Source organism: Manis javanica, chromosome 13, assembly GCF_040802235.1.
Source record: "Manis javanica isolate MJ-LG chromosome 13, MJ_LKY, whole genome shotgun sequence".
NCBI classification, from domain to species: Eukaryota; Metazoa; Chordata; class Mammalia; order Pholidota; family Manidae; genus Manis; species Manis javanica.
Window position 1 is genome coordinate 84,906,722 of NC_133168.1, and position 15,101 is coordinate 84,921,822.

At 39.1% G+C, this 15,101-nt stretch overlaps 1 protein-coding gene across 3 annotated transcripts in view; it reads right to left on the reverse strand.

Moving 5' to 3' along the window:
• The window catches only part of NUP133 (nucleoporin 133), a 59,032-nt gene that overhangs the window by 13,818 nt on the left and 30,113 nt on the right, over nucleotides 1–15,101 (reverse strand). For all 3 annotated transcript variants that reach the window (XM_073219969.1, XM_073219970.1, XM_073219971.1), the window contains exons 15-21: nucleotides 8,264–8,488; nucleotides 5,109–5,231; nucleotides 4,398–4,497; nucleotides 3,605–3,856; nucleotides 2,820–2,953; nucleotides 765–923; nucleotides 21–156 (exon numbers count right to left, since the gene is read on the reverse strand). In XM_073219969.1, coding sequence (XP_073076070.1) covers nucleotides 21–156; nucleotides 765–923; nucleotides 2,820–2,953; nucleotides 3,605–3,856; nucleotides 4,398–4,497; nucleotides 5,109–5,231; nucleotides 8,264–8,488 — 1,129 coding nt within the window. The remainder of the gene's footprint in view (nucleotides 1–20; nucleotides 157–764; nucleotides 924–2,819; nucleotides 2,954–3,604; nucleotides 3,857–4,397; nucleotides 4,498–5,108; nucleotides 5,232–8,263; nucleotides 8,489–15,101) is intronic.

Below are 15,101 nucleotides of genomic sequence, written 5' to 3' on the forward strand. Positions count from 1 at the left end.
GTTCAGATTATTTCTTTTACCTTCAATTTTTTCTTGCAGTACATCTTCTGAAAAGTCTGAAGCTAATGCAGCCAATTTACTCAAGCCAAGAAGGGTTTTTTTCTTTGCAAAGTAACGAGTTTCCGTATTTGCCAAACCCAAAAGTGTCGCATGAGCCTATAGTAAACAAAACGTGAAAACTGTGCTAAGACGCTGGGTACTAATTCAAGTGGAAATAAAGATTAAATACAATCCAAACTTGTTTTAAGCTGTGTCAATGGAAGATCATCAATATCAGCAAACCTAAAAACTGACCAGTACCCTATATTGACAGTAATTACACAATAAAACACCAGCCCCCACACTGAACACTGGGCAAAAAGACACGTATGAAACATTTGGTCTATGACAATTATATATTCACTTCAACATCCAGTCAAGGACAAACTTTAAAATTTGTGTACTCTTTTTACCCATAATTTGAACATTTTTATTTTAAGAAAATACTCATTACAAAAAAGATCAACTGCTACTTACATGTCAAATAAAATTTTTGCACTTTATTTTACTATAATAGTCAAATCACAATTGAATACATTTTTTTAACTGAGACATTAGAATAGCAATACCATCATAAATAAAAAAGAAAACTTCATTCACATTATGAGAATAGAAGATACACATTTCAAATAACCTGTAAGTAGTATTTGAATTACTAAAAACTAATTAAAACTAGCTAAATAAAAAATTGCCTAAATCTGCTCCACATAACCCATTCTTCTTACCTTTTCTAATTCTTGACTGTTAATTTCATGTAACCAACTGAGATGTTCATGCGCTTGCAAAAAATCTGCCAACTGTCCATGCTGAGAAATGGGCTGAGATAATAATTTGCCTCGCTTTCCTTTCTCCATATACCAACGGAAGAGAAAGTCTGAAAAATTCTACAAAAAATAGAACCAAGAATCCAATATTTAGTAATATTGTTTAAAAACATAATTTGATCATAAAACATTAAATTTCTTCCAAAGGTTTTAGACTCTCAAACAGAAATCTTGTTTTAAGCACTGATTTCCTATATTGTAGAGTCCTTAAAAATTACCTACTTCAATAATCCCATTTGACAAATGAAGACATTCAGACTTAGAACGGGAATCTTGATCAAGATCATATAGAATCCAGACGTGTGCTGGCCCAATGTGGTAGCCACTGGTCACATGTAGCTGTTTAAACTTAATTAAAATTTAAAATCCAGTTTGTAAATCACACAAGCCACATTTCAAGTACTCGATGGCCAATGTGGCTAGAATTTCCCATTTCAAATGGCAATTACAAGTGAGATTTGCATTATCACAGCAAGTTCTACTGGACAATGCCAAGACTCTGTCATTCCAGAATAAAAGATTCTCGGGGGTAGAATCCTGTGCCAGAGGGCCACGTGGGCTGGCATGATAAATTAGCATCTAGAGAGGACCCCAACACCCAGCCAGTTTTCACCATGGAACATTTGCTGAATGTTGGGATGGTGTGGGAGGCTGGGCTGGAAAAGACGACTAAAATGTCCTACGTCCTCATAGTACGTAAGAGATATTTCCCCTAAAAGGGGACTCTGCAATGAACACATCAGTCCCACAGACTTTGGAAACCAGAAATGAAAAGAATATAACAGAAGTGGCAACCAAGCCCTTGCCCACCTCCATTCCTGATGAACTGAGTGATCTGCCTCTTACCTGCTTTCAAGGGAAAAATCGCACTGATTTCCATCTTTACAGTTCTTTTATATACAATGTCCAAAATACAATGAAACAATTTTAAGACATAAGAAGCAGAAAAACATGACCAATAAGAGGGAACAGAAGCAGACCTAAGAATGATCAGATGTTGGAGTTAGGACAAAGGACTTTAAAATAACTACTAAACATATTAAAGAAAATATAAAAAACAATGCAAAAAATGGATGGAAATATCAAAATATCAATGGAGAACTAGAATCCATAAAAAGAATAAACATCATGATGGGTCCAAAAGTATTACTTCAGCACTATCATAAAATACTGGCTAAGTCATGTCCAAAGTCAGGCACTGATCAGGTAAGTTATATCCAGTCCATGAAATACCATAACGTCATTAAAAACACTGTTGTGGAATATTTAACAATATGGACAAATGTTTGTCATCTATTAAGAAAAATAAGAAGTTGACAAAACATGCTTGTCTTTAATAATATAGAGCAAAAAGACTAGAAGAGTATGAACCAAATGTTAAAAGGGTTTTTCCTAGTGGTATAATTATGAGTGATTTTTTTATATTCTTTTTCTGTTCAAAGGAGTTTTCTGAATTTTATGTAGTCACTTTTATAGCAAGAAAAAAATCAGTTTTTACATTCAGATCAAATGATTGAATACATTGGCTTTAGGAGGCAACTTAAATTCACTTAGTGTCATAATGGGAATTTTTTAAAAAATTGGAAGCATGATAATTGAACAAGAAAAAAAGAATCTTAGGGGTATGGAAATCTGAGCTCTCTCAAAGTAGTATCCTATGCTCCTAAGATCTTCTATGCAAACTTTTAAAACTCTACCAATATTCACATATCTAAGTTCCTTCAATTATAACTAAAAATATAAGAACAGAAACACAAGTTTTAACATATTTTCAAAGGTCAAAGAATGTTTCAGTAATACTTAAAGAATTGTTTGCCGATTTAAAAAGAGCCATACTGTGCAAATTACTCTCTAAGTTAAATATAAAAAGATTGTGTCATTTTCCAAAAGCCCCAAGTAAGATCTGAAATGGCAAAGCCTTGCTACAGGCCCCTGCCCATATCCCGCGTCCCTTACATGGTCCTGGAACTGGGTCATGTAGCGCTGGAGTCTGGTCTGGTTGTCAGTCTGCTCACATATTTGTACCAAGATATCAAAGTCACAGTATTTTTCTGCTAATGAAGCAGCCCATGAGTACTGGCCTAGTGTGACTGTGAAAATGAGAACAAATGTAAAAAAAAAATCCTGTTAGTGAGAACTTAATATCTAATAAAAATATTACTTGAAGTTTTGTCTTTATTCATATTATATTCTAAAAATAATTAATGAAATAGAAACCTTCCCAGTTACTGGCATGTAGTTTCATAATCCAAATAAACACATTAGATGCAAATTCAGTCCCTTGCTTCGACGCTGCCTACCTAAGATACTACCCCCTTCCTTCATGTTCTAGCAAAACAAGCTGCTTCTTATAATCCCAACTGCAAGCAGTGTCCCTTGCTGACCAGCCCCACTCCTCTATGTATGCCTCTGACAGCCTTCATCATGTTCTACTCTGAAGTCTAATTACTCATGTCAATGTCTGAGAAAATAAGCTCTTTGAGGGCAGCTTCCCCATGTAGATTTATTCATTTTTAAATCAACTTCAACATCATCTATGGTACTTACGCCTGGTAAGTTATGAAAACAAAGTTGAATAAATAATGAACACAGAAAGCTAGCCAGAGTTGCTGTGCTTTATGTTCTTGGTTATAGTTGGAATAATAATATTACACTGAAAACGCTACATTAAATGATGTGACTACTTCACTGGTTCTGCACATACAAAGACCCATAGCCCTCACTACATATCATGCACTTACGAAGCGGAGATAAGACATCTGATCTTTTCTGTAGGTATTCCATTTCCAGATTGTTGTATCTTTCTTTATCACAAGACTTGTCCAGAGACTTAAGCTGCAAAACATAACCGTCCAGGAAGCAATCAATCAGCGCCACCAGCTGCTCTGTCAGAGTGTTCCGGAGGCTGCTGTCCGCCTGAGGATAGACCACTCTCAGAACAATTCCATGCTGGCGCAGCACCACTGTTCGGAGGCCAGCAGGACCACCCGTTGCTGTGAAGTCACACAGAATAATACAGTGAGTAGTGGCTGGGGAAAAACCAACTGCCTAGAAATAGCATCACTTCACTGCTGCTGGGGAAAAAAATGTCAAATAAGGGCTCAGGTGGTACCTCTCTCTGCCCTGTTCACACCCTGTGTTCTCCACGGGGAGAGCAGGCTTCCTTAGCAAAGCCAGGTACACAGGACCCTTCCTTCTCCTGAACTCCTTAAATGCTACTCCACTTACTTTCTGGTATTACACCAACATAAAATATGGTCAATACCTCCAGGACCAGTATTGCAAATAAAGTAGAAGTAATGCTTCTACCTGTACTAAAACCTAGGAGATGAATGACAAGTACCGGTGAAACAAATTACAAAGAGATCTATAAATTATCCCCAGGGGATAGAATGATTTTTCACAAGAATTCCTCATCTTGGAGATGGCACACTAGGGGAATAATACAGTCCACAAAAACGATGGATCATTAGAAACGTATTTTGAAAAACTGCTATTAAATCAGTCTATTTGGGATCAGTGCTTCAGTCTCACCTGTCCATGGAATATATGCAGGTTCTTTTCCTAGTGGTCCTTCTCTTCTATACAAGGAGTTCCTATTTTGTCGATAATGACTAGCAGCTTGCAGCATGTCCTGAAAAAAATGAAACGTGTTATCACATGTGAGAAGTGATGAATCCCGGTATTTCCAAAGGTAATTTGAAACACCATCTGTTAGTACAAAAAACTACTCAGCACAGGCCTGGAGGACTACTTTCTGGTTCTTTCTGCATTTGCAATTTGTTTTACTCTAGCATGTAACTTCAATTTTGGAAAATGACAAAATTATAGTAACCAAAGTAGGGAAATCATTACTATATAGTCAATTAGCTAATATTAAATGGAACATTCTAATTAATAATATAAGTAATGAGCTTTTGAGTAATTAAAAAAGAGATTTAGATAGTTACTTTAACATTAATACATTTGCAATGATTTATATATATAAACATATATGTATGTCCTTCTCCAAATAAAAGGTTTATTCTACCAAACCGAACTCCCCATTATAGAAACTTTCAACATGCACAAGGCAAAAATGCAAGATGTTTAACTGATTGATAAAATAACTGGTATTTTTATGCCTTTTGGAATTAACAAATGTCTAAACCTTTATAATTATTGGTGATACAAAGTAGGAATATGGAAACCACTTTATCCTGTACCCACCCCTCTGGGAGTCACCGTATTTTTGTATTTTTGTACCTTGAGAATACTGTTCACATTAATCACCACTTCAGCCCATTCAACTGACTCCAATGACATGTCCTTCAAGACTTGCTCCTCGTGCTCCAGCAAACACTCACATATGGTATCTACCTGGGATACCTGTGGGAGTAGAGAAAAGTCAACTACTTTTAACAAAAATTATAGTGATGGGTATTAATTACAACTGCCCAGAATCTATTCAGTGGGCTTTCTCATTAAATCATGCCCTCAGCTCCTTAGTTGGAGGAAAACAAATTTAAAAGCCAAGAAAAGTTAGAATCTCCTAAATTTTGAAAGTTGAAATGTCCGAGTAACCAAGTTTAGTAAGTAAGCAAATTCTGAATTGTTACCAGGTAAATTTTTAAAATACGAAGTAACTGAAAAAGTATGTAGAAATGATTTACTATGGCTATTAGGTTCAGTGCTGCCTTTAAATAGTCCTAGGTTCCAGATGACACCACATTATAATGTAAGATCCCAAACTGATGAACTAATGAACTACTGGATTCAAATAATGACCCAAGCTAATGACTTGCCAATTTTTTTCTTTGAGGAGACATAACATAAAAATTCCTCTTTTTTTACATATGACAGAAATCTTTGTCAAATAGCTACATATAGAAAACAGCTAACTAAATATATAACTTCTAACTGTTCTTTTCTGTCTCTTTTTTTTACTAATTAACACACAATGGTAATGGTGTAAAAATGTTCTTAAGCACTAAAACACTTGTTTCCAACTTCAGCCCATGGCTAAGCTTTTCCGCTTTAGTAATTAAGTGGATATTCACTTAGCATTTAGAGTTTGCATAGCATTGGGCACTCAGAGATAAGAAGGAGAAAATTAGACTCCTTGCTCGCACGGAACTTACAAACTAGGTGAAGGAATAAGGCATGCACACACACAAAATGTGGTCCATACAAATAAATCATTGCAAACCTTGTTTTTCCTTTTGTATGTCTGATGTCAGTCAAAGGCATCCTAACAGACCTAGCAAGAAACTTTGACACATTTAATTTTCAAGATTAAATGTAAGGATTTTTTTATATTAATGTGAAAAAGATAAAGCATAGATGATACAAAAGAAAATAATATGAAAGTAAATAAAAAGTCAAAACACTTGCTAAACACCCTTATCATGTGAGTTACATATTCAGTGGTTGCAATTTTGCTGTACAAACATGGTCTGTTTCTTAAGCAGTTAACTGTACTTCATAGAGCCCTGGGCAGTGCCGGGCTACTTCCCAGACTGGGGACGAGGCGGAGAGCGTACCCTCAAGCCAACTCTGTATTATTTTACTTCCCATCAGAGCTGCTAGGTCATATCTCTCCTATATAAGCTCCCCAATTAGACATCTTCTCTTAATATGTTAATACCTGTTGGTAATGTAATTTGTCACTTACAAGTGACGGACAGGTAAAGACAAAGGTACATTTATATGTACCTTTTCCTTATACTGATGCATCCCTTCTTTCCAGCTCCTCTTTCATTATGGCTAAGCCAGGTGGGAGAAGCTTTACAATTTTACCCAAAGGAAGCTTACGACCAGTAAATATCATGGGAAATTAAGATAAATGGTAATGTAAACAGTCCTAAACACAAACATTTTGCACAGAAAGCATTCCTTAGAGGAATTAATCACACTTTGAGTTTTGTTCTGTCGTATTCCTAAGGTACTACTCATGAGTTACATATCCAACTAATAATTTCCAGACCCTTTTTTCCCCGCTAATTGGAAAATGGGCATACACTGAATTAACTAGTATGCTTTGCACTTTTATCCAAATGCAGAAAAAGGAAACAGCCTCTTAATTCTTATGAGTAATTTATCATTAATAACCTAAAAATTTTTGTTTTATCATGTAAAATTATGTATGAATAGACAAAAAAAGTTACAACAGTTTAATTGGTTGGATCATGAAACTTGAGGTGAACTGTTTTTCTTTCATTCATATTTTGGGCATATTTGCTAGATAAAAAAAAACAAAAAAGTGCTGTGCTTTATATTCTCTAGGGAAAATAAACTAACCCAAATAAATTAAAACAGGGCATACTTCAAACTAAATACATTCATGCATCAACAGAAAACCTGAACATACTTCAATGTCTTAAATTATTTCCAGGTTATAGTATACCGGTTTACTAAGAAAAAGGAAGACTTCTTGGCATAGCTAGATTATAGCTAACTGGAAGAGGAAGGAAATAAAATGAGAGGCACCAAATAGAGTTGAGTTCCCCAAATGCAAAAAACAATTTCAAATTTCACAAAGCTGTGGAAAGACTGACACTTCCTAAAATCCAATGCCACAAAGGGAGAAGGGGACAGTCCTAGTTAAAGGGCTATAAACTCCAGAGGCAACCAACTGGTATGCCTGAAACAGTGCGCTTCCTGCCAGCTCAGAGCTGGGGTCCAGAGTCTCAGCTGGGACGATCAGTCCCTCTGAGTCTCAGCGTCAGCATGTTTAAAGGAAGAGAGTGAAGCGTCCGCCACTTCACAAGGCTGCGAGGCATCGCGCAAGCGCTACCAGTACAGTGTCCAGCTGCTACCCGCTGGCCAGCATCTGCACAGAGTTCAGTGATAGTACCGTTCACAGAGGCGTGAGCAGGAGCAAGGGGTGGTACGGCGCCTAGGGCGAGCCAGAGAGTGGGCCACAGTGAAGCCCAGGCCTGGAAGGGCACCTGGAGGGAGCAGTTACTGGCAGTGCAGAGAGAGCAGCCAGAGAAGAGCTGCGGTCTCTGACCGCGGGCACAGCACACAGGCGAAGCAGCAAGGAAGGGGGCTGAGGGAATAACCCCTCTGTCCTCTGACCTGACATCGCCTCACCTTCATCAGACCTGCAGGAAGCCAGAGGGCAAGGGGGCCCACTGGCCAGGAGGCCCTCTGGGGCAGAGTCCAGGGCGGATGTGGGAAGACAGAAGGGAAACACCCAGCACACACAATGGGGAGGCCTTCTTGGTTGATTCTGCAAGCTCTGATTTAAAAGCAGCACATGAGTGACACTTTTGAGTGATAACACCCAGAAAATACAGAGTCCAGTTTAAAATTTCTCTGGGCTCTTTTGTCCTCAATCTTTTTCCCTGCTTGGGGTGGTGAGTAAATGTCACACTTCTTCAAAGCCACATTATGGAAAGAAAGAGGGCTCATCTTACCTCTCTAAAAAAGACATCTGCAGGGGTCAGGCTGGATGGGATGTCACGGTCCCTCTTGTTCAAAGCCATCAGTATCGCTGTGTTCACAAGGCCAGGAAGCCTTGAGTGGTGGCTCTTGAGAACAACAGCGGCCGACACCTTTTCCGCGTGCTCACAGAGCAGCAGTCGGGTCGCCATCGGCAGCCCCCTCACAGGGGACGTGCCCAGACGTCCAAACACACCGACCTTGGGAAGAGATATACACATATTCTTAGAACATATTTACAGTAACACACAAACTAATGTGTTCAGCCAGAGCCAGTGATACCTGTAAGTACAGACATTACTGTTCAAAGATCGGGAGCACCTCGGAGTCTCTGTCCCCTGTGGTTGTCCCTACCTATCTTATTGTTTATGGATATGAAAATGGTAAAACTGTTCTTGTCTATCTACACCAGTTAACTCCCCCAGATTCCAGACTTCGGGGAACCAGAAACCCAGTGGTCTCCGTCTTCCATGATGGAGCCCCAGAGCCCCACAGCTGCCCAGAGGGGCAGGAGGGTCTTTGTGGCACCATCTACCTCTGATTTTGCCTAACATCCCTTTCTGACACATCACTGGATTCTAGGAGTTTCTGGAAGCTTTCTCATTCAATAAAGCATTAGAATTACCTGAACTAGGAGAAAGTCAAAAGACAAACATACACAATGACTACTCTTCTGCATTTTAACTATAACTCATTTCATTAACAAATTACTTGATTTTTTATATATATTAAGGCTTATTTTAAATCTGGAAAAAGTACTCAGTAAAAAAAAAGAAAGCAAAGGGAGCCAAGATGGTGGCATGAGTAATTCAATGGAAATCTCCTCCCAAAAACATATATATTTATGAAAATATAATAAATACAACTATTCCTAAAAGAGACACCAGTGGACACAGTACAACAGCCAGGATACATCTACATCTGTGAGAACTCAACATCACACGAAGGGGGTAAGATACAAGCCGTGGCCAGTCGGGACCCAAACGCTCCCCCTACCACAAAACCCAGAGGGATGAAAGGAGTTGGAACGGGGAGGGAGTGAAAGCCCAGGACTGCTAAACAACCAGCTCTAGAAATCCACACCTGGAGCATAGACACACGGTGCATGGGGTGCTGGATATTAGAGAAACGGAAAAGTAAAACCTGCGTGCAGGTCCCCGCAACCAACGCCCCTGAGACAAAAGAAAAGTGAGTGCTTTTTGCAAATCTTAAAGAGAAAGGGACCCCACTGCTGGATGAAGTTGTCCCGGCACACTTAGCCAACAGCTGGGAATCCCGGGGAACTTTAGGCGCCCTAACCCCCTGGGCAGCAGCGCTGCTTTGAAGCCTCTCACGGCACTAAGCAGCCTGCCAGTCATTTCCCCAACTGGCACAGACCCCGACACACCGGGCCAGTAGTGGGAGAGCAGCAGTGTGTACCGGGGACAGCGGTGCCAGAGGGGACCGGGAGCACCTTGTGCGAGCCCGCCGCAGCAGTGACAGAGTGGCCCAGGAGCGGCCCACATGTGCCGGCGACAGTGGCGCCAGAGGGGCACGGGAGAGGCCCGCACGCATCTGCAGCAGTGCCAGAGGGAGCAGCCATGCTCCCAGCAGCCAACCGGAATCACAGCCCAACACACAGCTGCCTGGGCCAGATGAAAAGGCCGCTGCTGGCACACAGCTACCCGGCAGGGGTGCCGCTATCGCGGAGGAGCGCACCCGGCGTGCCTGCCATGCCCCACAGGGCTCCGTGCTGCTCTGAAGGAGACCCCACCCACAACAGCTTAGGGGATTAACCCGGTGGCTGCTCCAGGAGTGCAGGTAACCGACACAGGCAGAGAACAAGGGCAAGGCGTCCAGCAAGCAGGAAAGGACTTTTCTTCTCTCAGCTAACACATCCGCAACCTGCCTAAGCCACCAATATCACCATGAAAAGACAGAAAAATTTAGTCCAGTCCAAAATAGTCCAGACAACCCCTGAGAGAGGATCTTCAGAGACAGACTTAAAGAGTCTTCCTGAAAAAGAATTCAAAATAAAAACCATAAGCATGCTGATGGATCTGCAGAGAAATATGCAAGAGCTAAAGAAGCAAGTACGGAGGGAGACTACAGAAATAAAACAATCTCTGGAAGGACTTAAAAGTAGAATGGACAGGGTGCAAGAGGCCATTAATGGAACAGAAACCAGAGAACAGGAACGCATAGAAACTGATGCAGAGAGAGATAAAAGGATCTCCAGAAATGAAACAATATTAAGAGAACTGTGTGACCAATCCAAAAGGAACAATATCCGCATTATAGGGGTACCAGAAGAAGAAGAGAGAGAAAAAGAATTCCAAAGTGTCTTTGAAGAAATAATTGCTGAAAACTTCCCCAAATTGGGAGAGGAAATGGTTGTTCAGACCACGGAAGCACACAGAACTCTGACAGAAGGGACACAAAGAGGACAACACCAAGACACATAATAATTAAAATGGCAAAGATCAAGGACAAGGACAGAGTATTAAAGGCAGCCAGAGAGAAAAAAAAGGACACCTACAAAGGAAAACCCATCAGGGTACCATCAGACTTCTCAACAGAAACCTTACAGGTCAGAAGAGAATGGCATGATATATTCAATGCAATGAAAAAGAAGGGCCTTGAACCAAGGACACTGTATCCAGCATGATTATCATTTAAATATGAAGGAGGGATTAAACAATTCCCAGACAAGCACAAGTTGAGGGAATTTGCCTCCCACAAACCACCTTTATAGAAGGACTGCTCTAGATGGGAGCACTCCTAAAAAGAGCACAGAACAAAACCAATATATGAAGAATGGAGGAGGAGGAATAAGAAAGGAGAGAAATAAAGAATCATGAGACAGTGTTTATAATAGCTCAATAAGCAAGTTAAGTTAGACAGTAAGGTAAAGAAGCTAACCTTGAACCTTTGGTAACCACGAATCTGAAGCCTGCAATGGCAGTAAGTACATATCTTTCAATAATCATCCTAAATGTAAATGGACTGAATGCACCAATCAAAAGACACCGAGTAATAGAATGGATAAAAAAGCAAGACCCATATATATGTTGCTTACAAGAGACTCACCTCAAACCCAAAGACATGCACAGATTAAAAGTCAAGGGATGGACTTGACTAGATTGGATTAACACTTAGTCTACAGGCACATACCTGATCATCTACATTTGCTCTCCTACAGCACTAAACTATGTTTTCTACCTTTATCTTGCATCTACCTACCACTTCAGCATTTTATTAAAAATAACAATAATAAAAAGAGAAATGTGGTATCCACATATAAATCAAGTATAAAAATCAAACAAATTCATATTTGAACTGATTGTTTATAGTTCATAATGCATGATCAAAACCGAAAGTTTCTGTGATGACTGCCCTTGTACTGTTCACCATGTAACTTATTCACTATGTAAGAATTTGTTCTCCATGTAAGAACTTGTTCGTTATGCTTCAGAAGATTGGAGACTGATGAAAATTAGACTTGGGGTGGATTAAGGATTGTGCATTGAGCACTGACTCCCCTATACAGAATTTTATTGTTGTTAACAACCATTTGATCAATAAATATGAGAGATGCCCTCTCAAAAAACAAACAAACAAACAACAAAAAAAAGTACAGACTTCCAATTGTAAAATAAATAAGTAACCAGGATGTAATGTATAGCATAAGGAATATAGTCAAAATATTGTAACAACTTTGTATGGTGATAGCTGGTAGCTAGAATTATCATGTATATAAATGTTGAATCACTGTGTTGTACACCTGAAACTAATGTAATACTGTGTGTCAACTACCCTTCAATAAAAAAAAAAAAAGTCAAGGGATGGAAAAAGATATTTCATGCAAACAAGAGAGAAAAAAGCAGGTGTTGCAATACTAGTATCAGACAAAATAGACTTCAAAATAAAGAAAGTAACAGGAGATAAAGAAGGGCACTACATAATGATAAAGGGCTCAGTCCAACAAGAGGTTATAACCGTTATAAACATATATGCACCCAATACAGGAGCACCAATGTATGTGAAACAAATACTAACAGAATTAAAGGAGGAAACAGAATGCAATGCATTCATTTTAGGAGACTTCAAAACGCCACTCACCCCAAAGGATAGACCCACCAGACAGAATATAAGTAAGGACACAGAGGCACTGAACAACACACTAGAACAGATGGACCTAGGAGACATCTATAGAACTCTATATCCAAAATCAACAGCATACACATTCTTCTCAAGTGCACATGGAACATTCTCCAGAATAGACCACATACTAGGCCACAAAAAGAGCCTCAGTAAATTCCAAAAGATTGAAATCCTACCAACCAACTTTTCAGATCACAAAGGTATAAAACTAGAAATAAATTGTACAAAGAAAGCAAAAAGGCTCACAAACACATGGAGGCTTAACAACATGCTCCTAAATAATCAATGGATCAATGACCAAATTAAAATGGAGATCCAGCAATATATGGAAACAAATGACAACAACACAAAGCCCCAACTTCTGTGGGACGCAGCGAAAGCAGTCTTAAGGGGAAAGTACATAGCAATCCAGGCATATTTAAAGAAGGAAGAACAATCCCAAATGAATAGTCTAATGTCACAATTATCGAAATTGGAAAAAGAAGAACAAATGAGGCCTAACGTCAGCAGAAGGAGGGACATAATAAAGTCAGAGAAGAAATAAATAAAATTGAGAATAAAACAATAGAAAAAATCAATGAAACCAAGAGCTGGTTCTTCGAGAAAATAAGCAACATAGATAAGCCTCTAGCCAGACTTATTAAGAGAAAAAGAGAGTCAACACACATCAACAGAATCAGAAATGAGAAAGGAAAAATCACGACGGACTCCACAGAAATACAAAGAATTATTACCTATATGCTAACAAGCTGGAAAAACTAGGAGAAATGGACAACTTCCTAGAAAAATACAACCTTCCAAGACTGACCCAGAAAGAAACAGAAAATCTAAACAGACCAATTACCAGCAACGAAATTGAATCAGTTATCAAAAAACTACCCAGGAACAAAACCCCGGGGCCAGATGGATTTACCTCGGAATTTTATTGGACATACAGAGAAGACATAATACCCATTCTCCTTAAAGTTTTCCAAAAAATAGAAGAGGAGGGAATACTCCCAAACTCATTCTATGAAGCCAATATCACACTAATACCAAAACCAGGCAAAGACCCCACCAAAAAAGAAACCTACAGACCAATATCCCAGATGAACATAGATGCAAAAATACTCAACAAAATATTAGCAAACCAAATTCAAAAATACATCAAGATGATCATACACCATGACCAAGTGGGATTCATCCCAGGGATGCAAGAATGGTACAACTTCCAAAAATCCATCAACATCATCCACCACATCAACAAAAGGAAGGACAAAAACCACATGATCATCTCCATAGATGCTGAAAAAGCATTCAACAAAATTCAACATCCATTCATGATAAAAACTTTCAAAAAAATGGGCACAGAGGGCAAGTACCTCAACATAATAAAGGCCATATATGATAAACCCACAGCTAACATCATACTGAACAGCAAGAGGCTGAAAGCTTTTCCTCTTAGATCGGGAACAAGACAGGGATGCCCACTCTCCTCACTGTTATTCAACATAGTACTGGAGGTCCTAGCCACGGCAATCAGACAAAACAAAGAAATACAAGGAATCCAGATTGGTAAAGAAGAAGTTAAACTGTCACTATTTGCAGATGACATGATATTGTACATAAAAAAAAACCCTAAAGACTCCACTCTAAAACTACTAGAACTAATATCAGAATACAGCAAAGTTGCAGGATACAAAATTAACACACAGAAATCTGTAGCTTTCCTATACACTAACAATGAACTAATAAAAGGGAAATCAGGAAAACAATTCCATTCACAATAGCATCAAAAAGAATAAAATACCTAGGAATAAACCTAACCAAGGAAGTGAAAGACCTATACCCTGAAAACTACAAGACACTCTTAAGAGAAATTAAAGAGGACACTAACAAATGGAAACTCATCCCATGCTCCTGTCTAGGAAGAATTAATATCGTCAAAATGGCCATCGTACCCAAATTCAATGCAATCCCTATCAAATTACCAACAGCATTCTTCAATGAACTGGAACAAATAGTTCAAAAATTCATATGGAAACACCAAAGACCCCGAATAGCCAAAGCAATCCTGAGAAGGAAGAATAAAGTGGGGGGAATTTCGCTCCCCAACTTCAAGCTCTACTACAAAGCCACAGTAATCAAGACAGTTTGGTACTGGCAGAAGAACAGAGCCACAGACCAGTGGAACAGAATAGAGACCCCAGATATTAACCAAACATATATGGTCAATTAATATATGATAAAGGAGCCATGGACATACAATGGGGAAATGACAGTCTCTTCAACAGATGGTGCTGGCAAAACTGGACAGTTACATGTAAGAGAATGAAACTGGATCACTGTCTAACCCCATACACAGAAGTAAATTCGAAATGGATCAAAGACCTGAATATAAGTCATGAAACCATAAAACTCTTAGAAGAAAACATAGGCAAAAATCTCTTGGACATAAACATGAGTGACTTCTTCATGAACATATCTCCCCGGGCAAGGGAAACAAAAGCAGAAATGAACAAGTGGGATTACATCAAGCTGAAAAGCTTCTGTACAGCAAAGGACACCATCAATAGAACAAAAAGGTACCCTACAGTATGGAAGAATATATTCATAAATGACAGACCCGATAAAGGGTTGACATCTAAAATATACAAAGAGCTCACACACCTCAACAAACAAAAAGCAAAT